The 19,916-nt window shown below is 37.6% G+C and overlaps 1 protein-coding gene across 1 annotated transcript in view; it reads left to right on the forward strand.

Annotated features, from left to right (window-relative positions):
* CACNA2D3 (calcium voltage-gated channel auxiliary subunit alpha2delta 3) overlaps positions 1–19,916 on the forward strand; it is a gene marked incomplete at both ends in the record, with an annotated part of 428,879 nt that overhangs the window by 148,604 nt on the left and 260,359 nt on the right. Inside the window, one exon of the mRNA XM_084269585.1 lies at positions 16,211–16,373. Coding sequence (XP_084125711.1) covers positions 16,211–16,373 — 163 coding nt within the window. The remainder of the gene's footprint in view (positions 1–16,210; positions 16,374–19,916) is intronic.

Raw genomic sequence — 19,916 nt, forward strand, 5'->3', positions numbered from 1 at the left:
AGTTGCTCATGTCAGGAAAACTTCAGTTTGGCAGAAAACTACCTTGCTGATGCCACCTTTGCAGCAGCTAAAAGGCAGAGGGACAGACCTAAGTACAGGGACTTCCAGTCCTATAAACACATATGACCCCCTGAAATATTTCTTGCAGCCTGGAGAAGTACTGTGGCTGGTGGGCAGAAGGAGGGAGCGTATTGCTTGCAGCCTGTGTCTTGCTTGGTGGGGTTGCACCTGGACCTGCGGAGGCAGTGGGGGCCTGGCCAGTGCTGGAGTGTTCCTCATGGGCAACCTCTGGCAGAGCTTGTGGGGAGCACTGGAGTGGGAGAAGACTGTGCTGTGCAAGAATCTAAGTACATGTGTTAGAGTGGGGAGTTTATGCATATTTTTCCCCCAAATTCACTAGCTTCCCCCCTCCCCTCAATATACTAAGTCAGAATGTTTTCCTCAGATGTAAGCAGGCAGACATTTTGAAGGAAATTAATTTTAATCTAATACAGTCTGCTCCAAGACTTGGTATTTGCAGTAAGCATACACTGTTATAAATAAAGCTACAGTACGGTATACTGAGTTTGAGAAGAAGGGAGCGTACATGCCCAAATGTGGGGGGTTTTGAGTAAATACCGGGACAAGGAGGTTTATTCCCCCATTATTGCAGGTATGTCATGCTAATGAACTCAGGCATAGTACTGTATAGGCACGGTTCTACAGTTTCCAGCTCATACTTTTTAGTCTGTGAAGTAAGACGGTTTCTGCCCTGGGCTTTGCTGCACAACATCCTTAAACACAGCAGTGGTCACGCCAAATTTAAAGCCAAATGCAAAATTTGAGAATTAAACTTAAGTCACTTAGGCATTTATTTTTTTCATTTCATTTCTCATGTTTTCAGGAGGCACATCCACTTTTGGGCAGAGTAGAACCCAAAGTCTTAATTTCTCTTCCTGTGCTTTATTCACCTTTTCTTTTGTCTACCTTTCACTTAATTTTAGCATGGTGAGATACACACCAAATTTCGAAACTGAGTATACGCAGCAATGTATCACTCTTGCTTATTGCAGGTAAGTAAACACTGGTGAAAGCCTGTGCTTGCCAAAGCTTTGCAAACCTTATGTTAAAGTTTCTGGCACCGTGCCAAGCCTTGATGGACTTCAGCTATCATTAAAAGCTACATTTCCATGAGATTTTTGCTAAGATTAACAGAACTCTTCAAGAAAATCTGAGCCCTGTTGCAGTCATCTGAGGACCGATTTATTGTTCTCTATAAACTTGAGAAAGGTTTGGGTTTCATCTTTTCACCATTACGAGAAGAAAACTTTGAAGCTTTTTTAGATCTGATCGTGATGCACAGCTCAGAGCAAAATCCAAAGTGAACCAGAGTAGAAGTTAAAACTGATTCTTCTCAAACCCTGCAGATGAAACCTGCACCTATTTTTCCTCTAGAACTCTGTATTATGTGTCTTTCAAAGGACTGATAATAGTTTGTTCTTACTTTATAAATATAGACAAATAAGACTTGGCAAGCAGCCTTGTGAGAAAGAAATGAAAGAGAAAATGAAGGAAAATAGGTACAAAGAAGCCGTGAGCCAACCAGCCCCAGAAACATCCTGTGAAATGATATGACTAAAATATGTGCATGGTAAATAGTGTGACATTGAAAAATGAAACATTCAATATTACAGCCAGAGGAGAGAAAAGCCAGCTCCCAGCATTGAGTTCTGGCAGTATGTTCAGAGAGTCTAATAGGCATGTGCTTGATTGCAGTTTGGGTGGAGAGAAAGGAGATCCAGAAAGCTCTATTTCAGTTCTTTCTGTGTTTTCCCACAGTACGAATTAATCACATCTAATACTAATTATATACTTGCAACATCCTAAATTCCAGCATAAACCGTGGAAAAATGTGAAGATGTTTCCAAGGCTGGAGCAGCTTTAACAACGAATCCATAGATGTGATTTTGTAATTGTTTGCTGTGCGTCATATGCAAACCTAGTGATGTTCTGCAGATTGGCTCTTCTGTACTTGGATGGTGATTTACACTCCTAGGGAAGCAGGCGGGTGAAACCGTGTCTCAGAAATGTGGAAGCTTAATATAAATAAATTAAACCCAGGCGCTTGATTTAAGTGAATCACAGCCTCTTGACGTTTATAATTTCAACACATGATTGTCACCAGCTAGTCAACCTCTGTGACTCATGGTGATGCTTAAGCTGTTGGCTCGGAAGAAAATGTAAAAAGGTTTTGGGTTTTGGTTGGATTTTCTGTAGCTATTCTAGGATGTCTTCTGGCCTGCATCCACTCAAGTGACACAGATTCGTGGATGCTAACAACATATTAGGAAGCTGCTTTATTAGTTATCATTTGAGTTAACGATGCCCTGATTAGCTTGCCCGTAAACATTAGGTCAAATGAAGAGCTTCTTCCAGGCTTGGCGGTACAGGCAGGTAGTTATTCCTTGCTGCTAAGAATAGAACCACAGTGGTGAAATGCTTTCAGCAGGCAAATCCGGGAAAGAGCTAAGGTTTTTCTGTTGCTGGTGTTGCGGTTGCCTGGAATTAGATAGTGTTGTGTGAAGATCTCATCCAAAAGTGCCCCTTAGAAGTTGAATTAGCGTGATCCTGAGAGATACGAAATGTTGACTTTTAGGGTGGGTTTATTTTCTGTGTTTTTTAAACAAAGTGGTTAAAGATAATTTTCTGCGAGGTCTTGCTTTGGAAGCGAGGAAGTAAGGTCTTCCTTAAAAGGAAGACCTTTTAAGCTCAAGGTAAAAGAAATTGCTCTCTTCTTGAAGTGGGACAGAAAATTTGAAAATACTCTGAAAGTTTGAAAAAATATTAATATCAGAGGAAACCAAGGAAAATGTTTGTGAACTAATCTTGCTGCTTTCCATGGGGAAACTGCAGGAGATGGCTGTGTTTTGTATATTTTCCTATTTGTTGTTATTTGTCTGACAAAGTCCTGGCCTTTAGTAATTACTGTGAGGCTCAGCCTGGGGGGAAAGCTTAACCTAACACTTGAGCTTTGTCTGGAAGATGCCACTGTTGCAAATTAATATTTTGAGCTGGGAGCACAGGAAAATGTGTTGAATACGTGGGTCTTGAACTGCCAACACCACTGATGTCTTTCTAAGTGTCCTCAAGGAAGACCAGGAAGATGATTTGCTCTTTGGCCACTGCTGATTGAATTGCCAGGGAGCTCTTTAAGAGCTACTGCCTCAAAGAAGAACTAAAAGTCACAATTATTTCACCTTCTCAGGCACACTCATATGGAGGATTTGGGGAGTGGGTATTAAAATATGTAGTTAGAAACCCTCTTAGTTCTTATCTAGATAAGTGGTATCCTTGGTCATGTATGCATTTCATAGCAAAGGGACAGCTATTGTTTTCAGCTGCAGCAGTCACCATTCACATTGAGTTAAAAGTGTCTGCATAGCTGAAACACAGATGAGAATCTTTTTTAAATTGAATATGTCTCATTTCCTTGAAGTATTTAGGGCTTGTCACAAACTGAAGCCAAGATGCTGACAAATATGCAAGTCACTTATAAAGCAGTTAAAGTACAGGATATATATATAAGTAGAGTCATTCTTCTGATTAGAAAATAATCTTTTATTAATAATAAGTCTTCCTGTTGTAAAATTCTTTCTAAATACAGTAATATTCAGGATGGGAATTTGAGAGATTTCAGGGATGTCATTTCATTATTTCCAATCAGCTTTACTATAAACAAACTCTGCAAGTATTCAGCATCATCAGATAGCTCAGGTAAACCTAAACTCTTATTTTTACTGTGAGGACATGAATGTTTGCTGAGGAATTATCGATGGTATAATTCTTTTTAAGGGTGATTTATGTTGGACGTTTTGAATGTTATCCATTAGCATAAGCCCTTCTGTCTTTGAGGATATTTTTTTGACACTAAGGTTTATAAGTCTGGTTTAGGTCTCTATGTTTGTTTAAACTACAGATCAGTAAATGGCTGAGACGTGTATTACATTTCAGGATTTTTCATGATATGTCATATGTATTGTTGTTCAGATCCCTGTGTGGTCTAGTCACTCTATATATTATTTCAACAAAATAGCTAATGACAAGCTGGTTGCTTAATGAAGTGCTTCCATGGCACCTTATTTAGGAGGGAGGCTCTTTTTCTGGGAGTTGAACGCTAGCATAACAATAGCTAGTGTAATTTCTCCCTTGGAATCTACATACAGTAAGTTGTGTAGTAAACGTGTGTCTGGGAAGCCTGAATTAATAACCTCTGGGTCAGTCTCAAAAATTTCTCATTATTTCAAATGCTTTCTCCTGTTGGTTAAGTGTCACAATTTAACCCCAGCAGGTAACTGAGCACCACACAGCCTCTCATTCATCCCTCGCACCCCCCAAGGGGATGGAGAGAAGAATGGAAGCCCCCCCAAACTCATGGGTTGTAATAAAGACAGTTTAATGGGATAACAAAAGATCATAGTAACTATAATAATAATTTGAGAACAAGTGATGCAGAAATGTAATTGCTCACCACATGCAGAAGGAAAAAACCCACCACCACTACCACAGTGCTCAGTCTGTTTCTGAGCAGCAATCCTGTGTCCCATCTAGCTTTCCCAGTTCTATATGGAGCACCACTATATGGTGGGGAATATCCCTTTGGTGAGTCTGGTCCAGCTGTCCTGGCTGTGCTCTCCCAGCTTCTTGTGCACCTGGCAGGGCGTGGGATGCTGAAAACTCCTTCACTTAGTGCAGACACTTCAGCTACCTAGCAACAACTGAAAACATCAGTGTGTTATCAACATCATTCTCTTCCTAAATTCAAAGCACAGCACTGTACCAGCTACTAGACAGAGTTAACTCTATCTCAACTGAAACCAGGACAATTAAGCCTTTTGTTCACGGTGATGTGGAATTGCAGTGATTAGACTTAGGACCTGTATATTTTAGGAAAAGCTGTTGGCACTAGAAGTCATTTTTCATGGACTTGAAATGAAGCAAGCACAGAAGTAATATACATTAAGAACAGTAATTATCTATTAAAATAATTTAAAAAAGTTTATGAATATTGTTTTAGCAGTGGTAATAGGCTCAAAGCCAACATATTCCAAACTGATAGATATTTTCTATAAGGGAGTACATTGTATTTGCACTAATCTTGCTACAATAAATATTTAAGGGTAATATAGGATTTTCCTGCAGATCAGAATTAACCACCAATATATAATTTTTACACTCATCTCTTCTCTGTCAATGTAGACACGTGCAGAGGAATTTTTGTATCTGTCTCATGTTTCCATGCTTTCCCCCATTAAGAGGATAGTAACGATTAAGAAAAAAATCCTCTGTGTGTCTTTAAAAATGTCATTCTTCATATGATGTTCTGGTTACAAAAGAAACAGGATCTTAGATAAACATCTGGTAGGAATGAAGGGTTCTTCATGTTTTTCACTAGATGAGCATTTCAGACTCATTTGTAACTGAATGATACTGTATTCCCTCTCGTGTCTTGTTGTTTTCAATTTATTCTTTACCAGAGACAGGAAGGGAGCAGTGAAATAGGAAATTAGGATGTTTAGAGAGAGTAACTAAAGAGAGCTGCAAAATGTTTTTTAATTTGTTTAGATGGCTGAGAGGCCTCTACGTGTGTGATCTTTCCTGCTGAGCTGAGGGAAACGCATAAAGACATGGGTGTACCCAGTCTGGACTGCCATGGTCCAGTGGTGATTTCATCATTCCCAGCTGAGGATGCTGAAAGGTCCTTCCTAGGAATGTTTCTTGGATTCTTCAGAATCTTTGGGAGATGTTATCTCTCTTGCCTCTTCAGTCTGCAACTGTAATGGGTATAAACAAACTGGATTGTGGGGGTGATGATTCATCAAACTACTGTTTTTTCTGTCACCTGGTTGGGTTTCAGACTAGAATTTTATGTGTGTTTGCCATGATTTGCCTGATCATCTTTTCTAAATGTGCTTATCTGTTTTAATTCAGAATAGATAAAAGTTCCATAGAAATTGCAGCTGGAACATGGAAAATAGTACCTTTTCTGAAAATCTAAATGGCTTCTTCAGTTGCTTTCACAAGGCTTTATGCTGTGCTATGGTTTGACCGTAACTCTGAAGTTGTGTGGTACAATAGCAACACAGTCTACAGCTCAGTAAACTTACTAGTAAATTGTTCCATGAGTATAAGTCTTAAATGTAGTGAAGAAATGGTTGTGCAGACTTCAGATAGTTTCATGATGTTGCTCAGACAAGTTCCGCTTGTACAATGTATTGCTTTAGTGCTACTGCTGTTGTATTTTTAGCCTGGTCTCACTCTATGTGAAAAATGCTTAAAAGTTGAAAACACAGAGACACTATTTTGATATTTCATAATCTTGACTCTTGTGCTGTACTGCTCACTTCTTTGCACAAGTTCAGGGACTGAATAGTGTGCATGTATTCATTTTACCTATGGAGATATTCTGCAGTATCCAAGCTCTTAGCCTGTTCCTCTTTCCATCCTACCGCCACCCCCCAGTCTAGTTCCCTTGCCAAATACAAATGAGAATTCGAGGCAAATCTGCCTGAGCTGGCTTATGGGGATTCTGAGTTCCTGTGTACAGGACTGAAGTCAAGAAAATACTTGTAGAAGTATTTTCTTTGTGTATTTTTTAAAACTTTATTCATACAATTGATACAAAACAACACTATAAAGGATCAGAGGAGCTGTAGTTGCATTTCAGCAATAATCCCAGCAAAAGATATGCTGCTCTTGGCATGATCTACAGATTTGAAAAGCACTCTTGTAATGTAACTTGGAAGTTAGAATACTCCAATACCTTAGCACAAGTCTACAATTTGCAAAATATCCTCTTATATTTAACATTTTTCTATCCCTCCCTTGTAGAATAATTCCTAATAATAATTCACATGATCAGTTTTCAGTTTTTAATTTATGTTCATACTACAGATTAATTTTATGAATCAAATAGATACCATTGCCCTTCACCCCCCCCCCCCCGCCAAACTGTGTGGCTCTGGAGGCATGTGTTTCTTTTATTAAATTAACTCATCATCATGGCCTTGTTATTTCAACTGTGGGCTTAGCTGACCAAGTTTCTATATTGCATGAGAGAGTCATTAATCATTTGAAGAGGATTTGTATACATTTAGTTGCTCAACATCTCATCTCTCACTGTAGTCCCAAATAAATTCAATAACGTTGCACGTGTTCTTTTCCTTTCCTTTATGTAGTCAATAATATTAATTTAACCTGCTGTGTGTTAGGTGGGTGGTTGGGAGTAAGAAAACAAACCTTGGATTGCAGTGAGTTCCAAGAAATTTTGTTCTGTTCTAGTTCTTCAGTATTGAATTATTTTGATTATCCCCTGTTGGTATGAAAAAAAATCTGGTAAAGTATGTGTTTAATTCATCATTCAGAGCCACAGTTAGTGTTCCAATGTTGTTGACTGTTGAATACGGACTGCTACTTTCTGGGTTTTTAAGGGATAGTTATTAACCCCCAACTTAGGAAAACACTAGATATAGGTTGTCTGCTGTCCCTGAGCATATCTTGTTGAGGAGACAGTGCAGCTCTGGCTGTGTATAAAGCTGCAGTATATGCATGCCCTAGACTGAAAAGTCTAGGCTAAAGTTGCTTCTCGTGGGAGACAGAGAAGATGCAGAGCTTCAGAAATGTTTTTTCTTTCTGCTTGGAAGTGCAAACAAGGAACTTTGGGCATATGATTGTTGAGAGGCCGAAAGAAGTCAGATTCATCTCCACTGATAATTAGAAGCAGCCTTGTGGTTGTCATCAACCAGAATGTGTCGAATGAGCTGAACATGAATGGAACTACACTGATTTCACTCTAAAACTTATCAGTTTATCCGCTTGTGAAACTGTTTGCTTTTCTATTCCTACAGCACATTTCAAACAGTACTGAGAAGCTTTTTAATGTTCTGTATTGGATGCCATTCATTGGTTACTTTATGGTAAGATGGGAGAGAGAGAAAGATTTTGAAGCAAGGATGTAATTTTGCTATTTCCGTTCACAGAATATTCTTTTACAGAATTATTTTATAGAAGCTGTTGATCCTGCCTGTTCACTAGCTTGATATGCCCACAGAGCTTTAAAGAGAAATGAGGGAGTCCTGTGGTTCTAGCTAGTAATGAAAATGGAATTAAATGTGAGGCAAAGTCTAGCAGATTTTTTGCGTCTAGGAAGATATCCAAACGATATGATTTAAAAAGGTCATCCCTCATAAAACTGGTTTGTGGAATATTTGAGTTAGTGGACTTTAGAGTAATCCATAGGTTGTTGGGCTTGAGAGACACAACTTTGTACTGAAGTGGATGGTGAGGGTAAATACAACAAACTTTATATTGCACTTTCCAATGTGGTAAGTGCCTTCACAACACTGATGAAGTTTAAATTATAACCAGAGCACGGCCAGTAGAAGTCAATAGCTAATCTCATCCTTGAGATGAGTGTGTTTGGTTTTTGCTGCTTTTTCTGTTGCTGATAAGTGTAGGGAGTTTTTAAAAAAGCAGATATTTTAAAATCAAGGGTGCTATTTCTGTTATGTACCAAACTGCATTTCTATTTCTGTCTTTAAACATTAGAAGATAGCTGAAAGCCTTCTCCAGTATGTCTCTGTGCTCCAAACCACTCAACAAAGCTGTGGAGATTTTATACCCCCCCACCCCTGGCATCCTGACAACCTGTTGGCATGTGTTTTGCTATAAGTATTTTGCATCTGTGTTTTGGCCATGCCCACCTCAGTGGGATACTACTTGTAGTCTAAAAATAAAATGAGGCAGAATGAGGGTTGTCAAGGCTTACTGAGTAATATGTCTTGGCTTTTTGTCCAAAAAGGGAGGATCACCATGACTGTAGCATGGCAGCAGGCTTAATACAAATGTGTTGGAAAACATTTTACCATCCTCAAGGGTTCAGAAGTGCTTATTAGTCTTCCCCTGTTTTCTTTGCTCTTGCAGTTTGTTCTTTTGAAGTGAAAAGTTTTAGGCTAATTCTGTTTCTTCCAAAGTGTGGTTTAAATAAAGCCCAACAGACTTATCCTGTTTATTAGCAAGAAAACCGAGCCTCTTTTCTGAGTATTTCTGAGTTAGAAGCATTAAGTGTAGAGTTCTGTACTGTATCTGCCAGGAGCGAGTTGGGAAGTTGCGTTCTCAGTAGAGGCATAGAGCTGAGGTCTCTCTGTTGGTGCTAAAGCTGGAGTGGAAGTGCAAGAGGGAGCATTTTGGCTGCAGATGAGAAGGGGCTGCCCCAGCCCCAGAAGCATTCCTGTCATGCTCACTCAGCTATATGCACAAGGGATGATAAGACTTATCAAAGGGCTATATTCTTATACTGTTAGATTTTCCAGGTTGGGGATTTTTGCCTTGCTATTGTTTCACAGTACAAGAGTGTAAGATCGTTGACTGGGATGCAGGCTTTGTAGTACTGATGTAGCTTTGAAATGCTCAACCTTCACAAGCACACAGACTACCATTATTATGTTCTGGTTACAAGATGATTCACGGCAGTCGGGACATTCTCGATTAAAGTTGTTCTAGAAATTGTCAGTTAATTGTCTCCATGATTTACTCGGGCTCTGTAGACTCTGAACTTACTCGTCTATGTAACTGGTATCCTTTTAATGTATGTCCTTTGGGGGAAATTATGGTAAAACAGGAGCAGGGATTTGTTTTGCTCTTTTAGCAGAAAGTATTCCCTGGAGGCTTTTATGTGTGTGAAAATGAACACACTAAGCACTTTCACTTCTAGACACAGCAAAAGCATTTGAACACGAGTAGGGCTTGTCATACACGTGTCCCAAATTTTACAATGAAAGCCCATTATGGAGGCCTTTGGTCCTTCCACCTTGTGCTTATTAAATTTAAGAGTGGCCAAAGAGTTTTTATTCGGCCTTGTGACAAAAAAGAATCTTGAGAACTTCTGTATGTAAAATTAGATATTTTTGAAGTTGTTTGTCTGTAAAGGAAAAAAGATGTTTCATCTGAAACTTGTAACTCAAAGTGACTCTTTTTAATGGCTGATTTAAAATAGCCATCATAATTAATCGCTACTTGCCACTTTAGAGTGAATCAGTTAATACTAACAAGACCTCTGAGACCTTGTGTTATCAATTTACATGCTGGTATAATTGATTTTATACTGTAATAAAGTATTATTTATTTATCCTGTTTTAAGACAGTTTTAATAGGGTAATCATATTGTGAGGGGATGGATAGCCTGGGGAAAGGTCGTCTTCGTCTGATCGTGTAGAAAACAGATCAGTTGTTTTTGCAAGGATACAATTGGCATTTCTGTACTACTTCCATAATTAGAGAGGGGCTGATGACAACTTTTCAAATCCCAGGTGTTTTCTGAGCTTTGCTGTTGAACAAAGACATGAAAAAAATGGGATACATGCTTTGGAAGGAACATATACAAGCTTTCAGAGGATAATCAGAAACTATGAAGATCATGTCTTGCCACAAGAAATGCCAGTTTGCTCAGATTTAAAAGGTTTTTGAAATTGAAGTGGTTTTTATTGAATGAGGCAGTTTGAGTTTATGACCTTTTATACTTGCTTGCTGAACATCGCACTAAGTTCTTAAATACAAGAGCTTTAATTGTACTTCAAACCATAAATTCTCCTAACTGGACAACTGTCAGAAGAGAATTTTTTGAGCCTTAAACTGATAGGTATTCAGACATCTGCCTGTTTGTTAACACATGAATGCAACCGTGAGGACTGTTGTCAATGTGTTTTGTAGTAGGAGAGCCTCCCTACCAGTGGATAACTTTTCATTTTGTTTTTTTAGATAACATGGACATTTCTGCCCTCTGTGATGTGTCCTTCTTGTCAGTCTCTTGAGAAAAGAAACTTTTCCTGTTGTTTTTTTCTTTTTAAACTCGCTGATGGGATTATTTCTTTTTTACTGAAACAGTCATAGATATACAAGTTATTGTGCATTTCAAGCTGTGCTGTTTAATGCTAGGTTTTACTTTTGCCTTGATTTTTCATGTTGTTTGCTCCTTTTTAATTTTCTTTCTGATGCTTTCCTATTTTGAGGTTCAATTAAAATACCATGACCTTTCCTTGATTTAGTGTCTTCCATAAAGATCCAGCTTTGTCTTTAGAGGAGCTGCAAGGTTGCAGAAACACAATGAAAATGGTTCTTAATCAGTTAAAAATTTGCAGTGTAATCCCACTACTGCTGTAGTGGTAACCTATTAGTGCAAATCCGTCCCTGTTGTGTTCTCATATCTTCCTAGTCCTCTCAGCTCTGTGAATGGAACTTTATGAGGTTTTGGTACAAATAATTTCTGTACTATAGAAAAATCAAAGTAAAATTGTGGCATGCATTGCTTCATACTGTTACTCTTATGTGCCATATACTCCCTAAATTGCAAAGGCAATTTGAATTAGCATGTGTCTTTTAAATTAAACAGTAAATATTTATATTTAAGTAAATATGCTGTTTATAATGTTAACAAATATTTGATAAATAAGTTAAGTACCACAGGATATCTGTTTATGATAGATGTAAATGGATATAGAGAATATCACTTGTCTGCCACAGTTTGTACAATACTGAAATTATGCAAGACACGCACAATATTTTCAGCATTTCATCTAAATTGCTGACATCTTGTCTCACCAAAATATCGAATGCAATGAAGGTGCGTGTTTAGTTGAGCCACTAAAAGCCAAATAATTGGCCAAACTGGAAGAGAAAGCTTCAAAGTTTCCTTCTTGCCTTGCAAATCTGTTCTCCTCTGCAACCTAAACCTATGCTTCTCGTTGCATGCTATGAACCTTGCTCTTCCCCACAGTTCTTCTATGACACCTTTTGAGAGAATTCTAACATCATTAACTTACGCCTCTGTCAGTCATCCTAACAGGTCATAGAACACATACTTTTATATTCTGGCTGAGGCTGTCTTGTGGTGTTTTAAAACAGAGCTTGCCTTTGCTAGTCAGCCTGAAAGGACCTTTTGTGATCAATCTCCCAACAGCCCCGCAAGTCTCTGTCTACTATGACTGTATGAGTACAATCGAGCAGCCCAGGGTTCTGTGGTGTATTAGCAATGTGACTCTTTGGGATTTGTCAAATATGGTCAGTTCCTTTCTGAGGGAGAATGGTGTGGTGCTTGTTCTATTGAGCACTACTGATCGGCTTATACTGGCTTGCATTGGGAACGCTTTCTTCACAAGGGTAAAATATTGTATCTTGTGAAAGCTGGGGTTTCTCTTTGTCCCCAGTTTTTATGGCCTTGGGTGAAGCTTTGTAATATTCATTATGATGCAATAGGGATTTTCAAAGTAATTGATCATTCAGCATGTATGATCAGCACAGAACACATAGGAATGTACAAACAAAAAACCCCAATGTGTTTACTTGAGCAAATTTAAGTGCACAAAAGTATAATAATTCATATTTAGGTCTTGAGGTGTGTGTAATAGATTATATGAATGATATTTCCTTTGAATGCTTTTTCTCAAGTTTGCTGCTCACCATGCAAGTGTCTATGTAAGGCTGGTATAAACTCACCCATTGGCTAAGTCGTGATAGACCCTGGCTGTGCTCCAAAATTATTTTGTTATTTATTAAACTAATAACTTTTTGGCACGGTACATTGTGTGCACTCAGAACTCACCTAGTTAAGGTTACATCAAACATTGACCTCCACTGACAAGATTAAATTGAAGTCATTTTCTTTTAAAGCTTAGCAAGTTGAGTATTTGTGTTGTCAGCAAACAGGACTTATCCTCTTTCCCTTGGGCATTATCTCAGATGCAGTGTCAGAACGTCAGTTGGATTTACTTCAATATTTTTTCTCCAACTTTTAATTTTCCTTCTATCACCTTTCAGCTGTCACACTCTGTGATTTGCTTGGAAGGAAAGTGCCCAAAAGAAGCCAAAGTATAACAGCCCTTCCTAAATGCTGATCTTTTTCAGTAGCATTTTTGAGCTGTATATACTATGTGATATTTAAGCTTACATCTTCCAGGACTGCCATAAACATGTGATTTTTGTAGGGTTCTCACTTGCAAAGAAACGCTTAAAACAAATCAAACTCAAATCCTTACGCTCCCTCTTTGCACAGCTCCCCCCAAAAATCAAGTGGACACCACCCCCTGCCCCCAAATATTATTATCTGTAATACTGTAACAACTATTTTATGCATTTTGTTTGCTTTTTAAAAGCAAACAAAATCATATTATTATGTATACATTTGTAGAATTGAAAGGAAAAAATATGGGCTCAGACCAATAAATCTGTGAATACTAAATCAACCAAAGTAACAATCTGTCCTAAATACCCTTAATTGTGAAACGAGTGGTTTCATTTATTTACAATATAGCAGATTTTAATACTTGGCTAGCCTTGCTGCTTACAGAACATGATGAAGGAGGATGTCTACTAATTAACTCATTTGGAAAATGAAATAACCCACTGAATGAAAGGAAATCATATTATTTCAGAGGTGATTTCCATGTATGTTCTGCCATTCTTATGTGAAATTTGTCAATTTCCCCAACCATTTAAAAGTTGTTATAAAACCCATGGGCAAGGTAAATTTACATCCTTGAAATTATTGTCTGTGTGTGAACTACTGTAGAAATTATTCCATGATATATAACTTAAGTTAAAGGGGAACAATATATTGCTACATATTTTACTACAGAATCTTTTATACCCAAATGTATTCACATTTCCGTAAAGTGTAATATTTGAATTCAACTTCTGTGTTAAAAATTGGAGTTGTGTTGTGGATGCTTTCAGTGGAGGCTTTTAATAGGAAACCAAAAAAACCAAACCCTCTTTGTTTTCTTTGTGGAAATCATAAGACTTAAAAAGCCAAGAAGTGTCATGAAAACAATGCAGTGGCTATCTGTAACTAGCAGTTACAGAGGGGATGTCACATTCAGCAGAGAATAAGGAACACAAAGCCACGTCTTCAAGGACAAGAAGACAAGTGGTTTGGAAACAAGATAAAACAGTCATCCTCACCCTGCTGGAGCTTGGCTGTCCAGTGAAGAGAGAGGCGGCTGGCAAGGAAGAAGCATGAAATACTTAGTTTTATTTAGCACTGTACTCCCAAGGGATGGAGTATCAGCCTTTCTTCCAGACTTAAATATTATCTAATACATCACAGAAAAGATGCACAGCTTCTTTCTTGCTTGGAATCACAGTAGAATTGCAATTTACAACAGTCATTAGTGCATGGCTTAACATTGGAAGGAATATTCAGTTTCTTACTAAGATGGGAAATACGAGTTGGGCTTTCAAGTCTTCTGCCAACTGTCTTTGCCTTTTGCAGAAACAGTAAACTGAAAAAGCTGCTGTCACATGTGGGCAGCAGGCATGCAGTGCAGTTAATGATCCGTGATAAACCTGGATAATAAGCAGAGACAGAGAAGGTTTCTACCAAGTAGGAGTACTGGTATTCCTTGGAAACTGTCACGTTTCTTTATCATTTTGGTATCAGAAGAGTCAGATCTATAGACACTAATGTATTGGGCTTTTTCCCAAAATCTACTATTCAGTATCTGTATATATGTTAATGAGATCTATGCGGCAGATTATTTGGCTCATCTTACTATAAACCAATTAATGTACAATAACTGTAAGGTCAAATGTTTAATCATATTGGATTAATTTCTGTTAAAGTGATTTTCAAGTACTGGTGTGTCTCAGTTTTTGTTATATGATTAATGTTATGTGGAACACTGGATATTTCTGTCATACATAGCAAGTTCTCAAAATCGATCTAATATATTGTGATTTCATTTGTGTTCTAATTCCATCTAAAATCTGTACTATGGGTTGGCCTTTTTGAAAAGCTAGAAGCTAGAGGAGCAGGATGTGGAAAGCTGCTTTCCAAGTAAGCCTCCACTTAACATATAGGTTAAATTATCAAGCCTTTCAATGGAAATTTATGGATTGTAAGAGTTTAATTCTTGTGTAGTAGAACACGTTGCGTGTCACACAGAGTGCTTGTATGGCAGTGTTGGTAGCAGGAGGGCTGTGGTGGTGGCATGACAGTAATTGGTGAATGATCTCTCTGTGTCCTTAGCTCAGCTTTTTGAGCCTTTTTTTTTTTAATACGTTCTCTTCCCTGTCTAGCTGAGGAGGGGAGTGATAGAGCAGCTGAGGTGGGTACCTGGAGAGATAGAAAGGTTTTGATGAGTACCTGGGGTCCAGCCAGGGTCAGCCCACCACAGCCTTTAAGATTTTGTACTTGCTGGTCTGTTTTAGGTTTGTAAATGCTGTAATAGATTTATTGTTGTACAGGTTGTGTGGATGCATATGATCTATGAATGCATAGGTTTATGTCTAAATATTATTTATATTGATTTACTCTCAAGTGGATAGTTAGGGTAGAGACATGTAATTTAAATTAATGAGATTCTTCAGTCTCTTTGAATTAAACACATCTCAACCTGTTGCCAAGAGTTTATATTGTTTAAGAGTGTAAAAAAGTCGTCTTCACTATTTGTTGCCTTTGAAGCTTGATAGAATTTCTGGTTCAACTAGGTCATAAAGAAATCAATAATTTTATCTAAATTGCGTTTGCTTATCTGGTGTTCTGTACAAAATAGGCCAAGTACTGTGCAGGAATTTGTAACAGGCAAACAATAATTTCTTGTTCAAAATAAGTCACTGTTCAGTTTATATGTCCATTTGAAAGTATGAATAATTTTATAAAAACTACTATGAAGTGTGTTTGAAAAATACAGCATAGTGCAAATATTTTTTTTATAGGAAATGTCAGTGCATTACTGGGTAAGCAACAACACCTCGAGTTAATATTTCTGTGAAGTAAAAACACTTTTAGTTTGTAAAAGTCTACGTTCAACACAGCAGTTATTGAATGGATGGAAATGAGCTAAACAGAGAGATCATAATTAGACCATTATCCAGGGAATTACTTAAAGCTAGAGAAGTTTGCATTAAAAATAGTGAATACACTATGTTCAAGGTGTTTCTTGGGCTGCTCTTAATATTTTCTGGACTGCCAGAGGTCTGAGGTAATATGGGGTTTTCTCATGACATGATGAGCCTTGTTTCAGAAATGTGCCTATACTAGGGGGATATGGGGAAATCTGAGGGACGATCTTCTAGATGGAGATGTATGTAAATGTTAATCACTGGATTGATAGGTATATTAGAGTGTTCAGACCTGCTATTTTATGCTGCATTGAATACTGAATGTGAATTTCTGTTGCAGTACGAATACTTCAATGCTGTGCTCATAAATGAACGAGATGAAGAAGGGAACTATCTGGAGCTGGGGAAGGAGTTTATTTTAGTGCCAAATGACCACTTCAACAACTTGCCTGTCAACATCAGTCTGAGTGATGTCCAAGTACCGACCAATATGTACAACAAGGGTAAGAAAAGAGCTGGTTTATTTTGTCATTCCAGTGCCCAAATATAGGAATTTCCTTGCTTTTAAAATGAAGCTGTTGGTTAACTATTTATTGTGCATGCTTTCCAGTTTGCAATTAAACTGAAATTTCCACAGAATAATGCTTGAAGCAGGACAGTTCTGTAATATCCTTTTTTTCTGTGACAATCTAGCAATTTAATATGGTCAATGATTTGCATATTAGACTTGCATTAATTCTGCTATAGAATGTCTTTAACATAGAATATGGCAGAAATGTTTATTCTTATGAATTACGTTCCAGAATCTCTAAATCAGTTGAACAGATTCTGTTGGCACTTACCAGTTACACTCTTTGCTGAGAGCCAGAAAGGTCTTGGAAAGGTACAGGGTAGATGGGAGGAGAATATTTTATTCGATTTATGCTTTCAAGCTTCTAGGAATATTTCTAGCTATGAATGGCTGTACACATAGCTGCTGTGAGTTTTCAGATAATATTTAGGAGGAATAAACTACATCAAAACTTCTACTCCCCTGGCTATTTGTTTGCCATAGGTGCTGGACAGCACTAACAAATAGCTGCATTAGGTATTAGGAGTGATGGATTTATGTCTAAAAGTTTTGAATGCAAATTAGACTCGGGTATGCTCTTAGTCATTTTAATTTTGCCACTTCCCTTTGACCAGGCAGCAGAATTTTGTAGTTGTACTGTGCTTATGCAGCCCCGTTTCTTTATTTTTCTCATGCCAGTAATAAAAGAAAAATTTAGAAGGAAAGCGCCAAAGTTTCTGAAAAATGTCTACAGTGTATTTGTCACTGGTCTGTAGAGAGCTGCCTAATCTCATTATCTGGTTCCTCTTCATTGTTTTAACTATACTAAAATACAGCTAAAAATACATTAAATGCTTTCCTTGCAATACATTCCAGGCTAGCAATTGTGGTAATTCATGCAAGAATATTCTGTAATCACAAATGGAAGGAGAATTAATTTGGGTAGGTTGAGCTGGTAAGGTAAGCAATTGATATGACAGATTCTCTTCAAAATTATGATTCAGACTTGAGAATCTTGAGAAGCCAAAAATGATGCAGTAATGTTTCAGATTAGGAATTAGAAAATAAAAAAAACGCTCCTAGAGAGTGTTTGAAAAGTGGTGAATGATAAATATAAAGATTTGGAAAATACTTACCTCTTCTAAAGCTACCAAACTCTTCTGTGTGTTTAAGTGCTAGTATTTATTTAGCTGAGCCTGTCTATAAATTAGTTGATTCCAGAATTGTTAGAGGGGAAAAAAAACAGTATGGCTGCAAAGGGATAAAGATGTCAGGCAATCATGTTTTTCTGGGGAAGCAAACTAACCTGAGTAGGTACGTGAAAGCAGTAAAAATAAAGGACCTTCAGTTACGTGATTTGTAGTAGTTCTACATAGCAAATGCATTTTTATATGCCAATTAATTACTTAAAGGCCCAAATCAAAGGGCTTGTTGCAGTCCTCCTTAATACAGGGACTGCCTGTAGAGATGGGAGCAAGCGCGCTCTATGACGATTCCTGTTTCCACTTTGTCTAATTCAAACCAGCCAAAATCATCACTTCATGCAGCTGCAAAAAGAAAAACCCTTCTTTTTCTTTATCATTTAAACTTAGTCCAGTTGCTCAAATCTGGTTTCTTGCTGACATTTTCCTTACAAGTGGACATGGTGGTCTTAGTTTGGAGACTGACAATGTCTGGAAATGTTACTCTTACCAAGATGATGCCTATATACTTAAAATTTTTGTTGCCTGTTTCTTTAGCTCTGTAATGTAGAGAACTGAGAAGAAATTAATTAAATCCTACCCTGAGGGTCTGGGCAGTAGATACTGATAGATTCACAACGCAGTGTCTGCACAACACCATTTCTTAAAGAAAACACCTTTTGTTTGTTTCCAGGTTATGTTTTGTTTTACTGAATTACTAGGCAGACCAGCCACCCAAACTCAAGCTTGATCATGGAATATTTAAACACTCAGCTCAGCATAACAGAACCAAGTTTTTATTTGTATGGTCAGTCTAAGGTTTTTCCTTCCTTTTGGGGTTTTTTGTTGTAGAAATACTGATAATTTGCAGTGGGTTCAGAGGAGAGTCACAGGACTCATCAGAGGGTTTAAAAGTGTTCCTTAGACGGAAAGACTCCAGGAGGTCAGTACATTTCACTTATTCAGGAGAACCAAAGGATTAATTAGTTGATTTCTAGTTAATTACTAACACCACACTCTATAATCTGCCAAAAATTCAAAAGCATCCAATAGCTGAAATTGAGTTGTTTGTGATGCTTTCTCTTTTTTGTTTTCTTTTTTAGATGAAGGTAGTATTCAGCTTGTGTGATGGTAGTGATCTGTCCTAGCTGTAGAATCACTGAAGTGAATGCTCACAGTCCATAACTAGACTGCAAATGACACAGGCTTAAAAATCATGGGACATAAAGGCATTGCTGTTCTCTATACATCTTCTGGCTCTTTATACATCTTCTGGCTCTTTCAGCCTCTGCCCAGAAAAGCTTAAAAATATCGATGGCAACAACAGGACTAGATAATTCCCATTCCAAGGAAACCATCATGTTTAGGATACAAAAACAAAAAGGAAAAGTAAACAAAATCAAGAAAATGGGAGTATCATAAATACCAAAACTATAGTATTAAAATTTAATGTGGAATAGAAAAACAAGAGCATATGAAAAAGGCTGACAATTTTTAAGTGTTTGTGTGACTCTAGTGCCATGTTTGAGTACAGATTATATGTACCTACTCTAAATCTAGAATGAAAAGTAAGTGAATTTAATAAAGGATCACAGTTTTTCATTTACAGTAATCTTGATGATCATTGTAAAATATGAAGAGTTAGTCTGGTTATTGATGTGCTCTTACACTTCTCAATCCTCTCTTCTGCAAACCCTCATCCTCTGGTTTCTCTATATAATTAATGTTAAAAAAAGAATAGTAAGTGATCTTTGGAATATAAAGCCTGTGGGGATCAAAAATAGTATTCCAGCATTCCTATAATATTCATATACTGAAGGCATTCAGGAAAAAAAAAAGAAAAAAGTGGGATGATTGTGCTTTACAGATAAGTGTGCTTATCTGTCTGTCAATCCAGAGACTGCTCTTGGCTCTAGGCTGTTGCACAGCGAGGATGGTGGTCTGTTTAAACTGCAGAACATTGTGGTGCAACTGGCCTCCTTCATTTATCCTGAAAGTGATAATGTTTTGCTTTTGAAGTGTTTTAGGCACACATCAGGATTCTAAATCTGCCTGTACATTCTGTTTCTTTTCTTTAAGCACAAAATGTAGTCGTTGTCTATAGCCACAGGATTTGCAAGGCAGTATCCTTTTAAACAATGAATAAATAAAGATTAATAATAATTAAGGAATTCTCTGATAATGGTCTTAGCAAGTGGTAGCTCTTTCTTCCATTCACAAATTTGGTAACTGGCAATTATAAACTGTGTGCAGATTTCTGGTAGAAAGTAAAGATCAGCGTTGCTGGTGAATTCATAGAGGGAAAACAAAGGGAA

The sequence above is a fragment of the Gallinula chloropus genome (genome assembly GCF_964237585.1).
Source record: "Gallinula chloropus genome assembly, chromosome: 12".
In the NCBI taxonomy this organism is placed as follows: Eukaryota; Metazoa; Chordata; class Aves; order Gruiformes; family Rallidae; genus Gallinula; species Gallinula chloropus.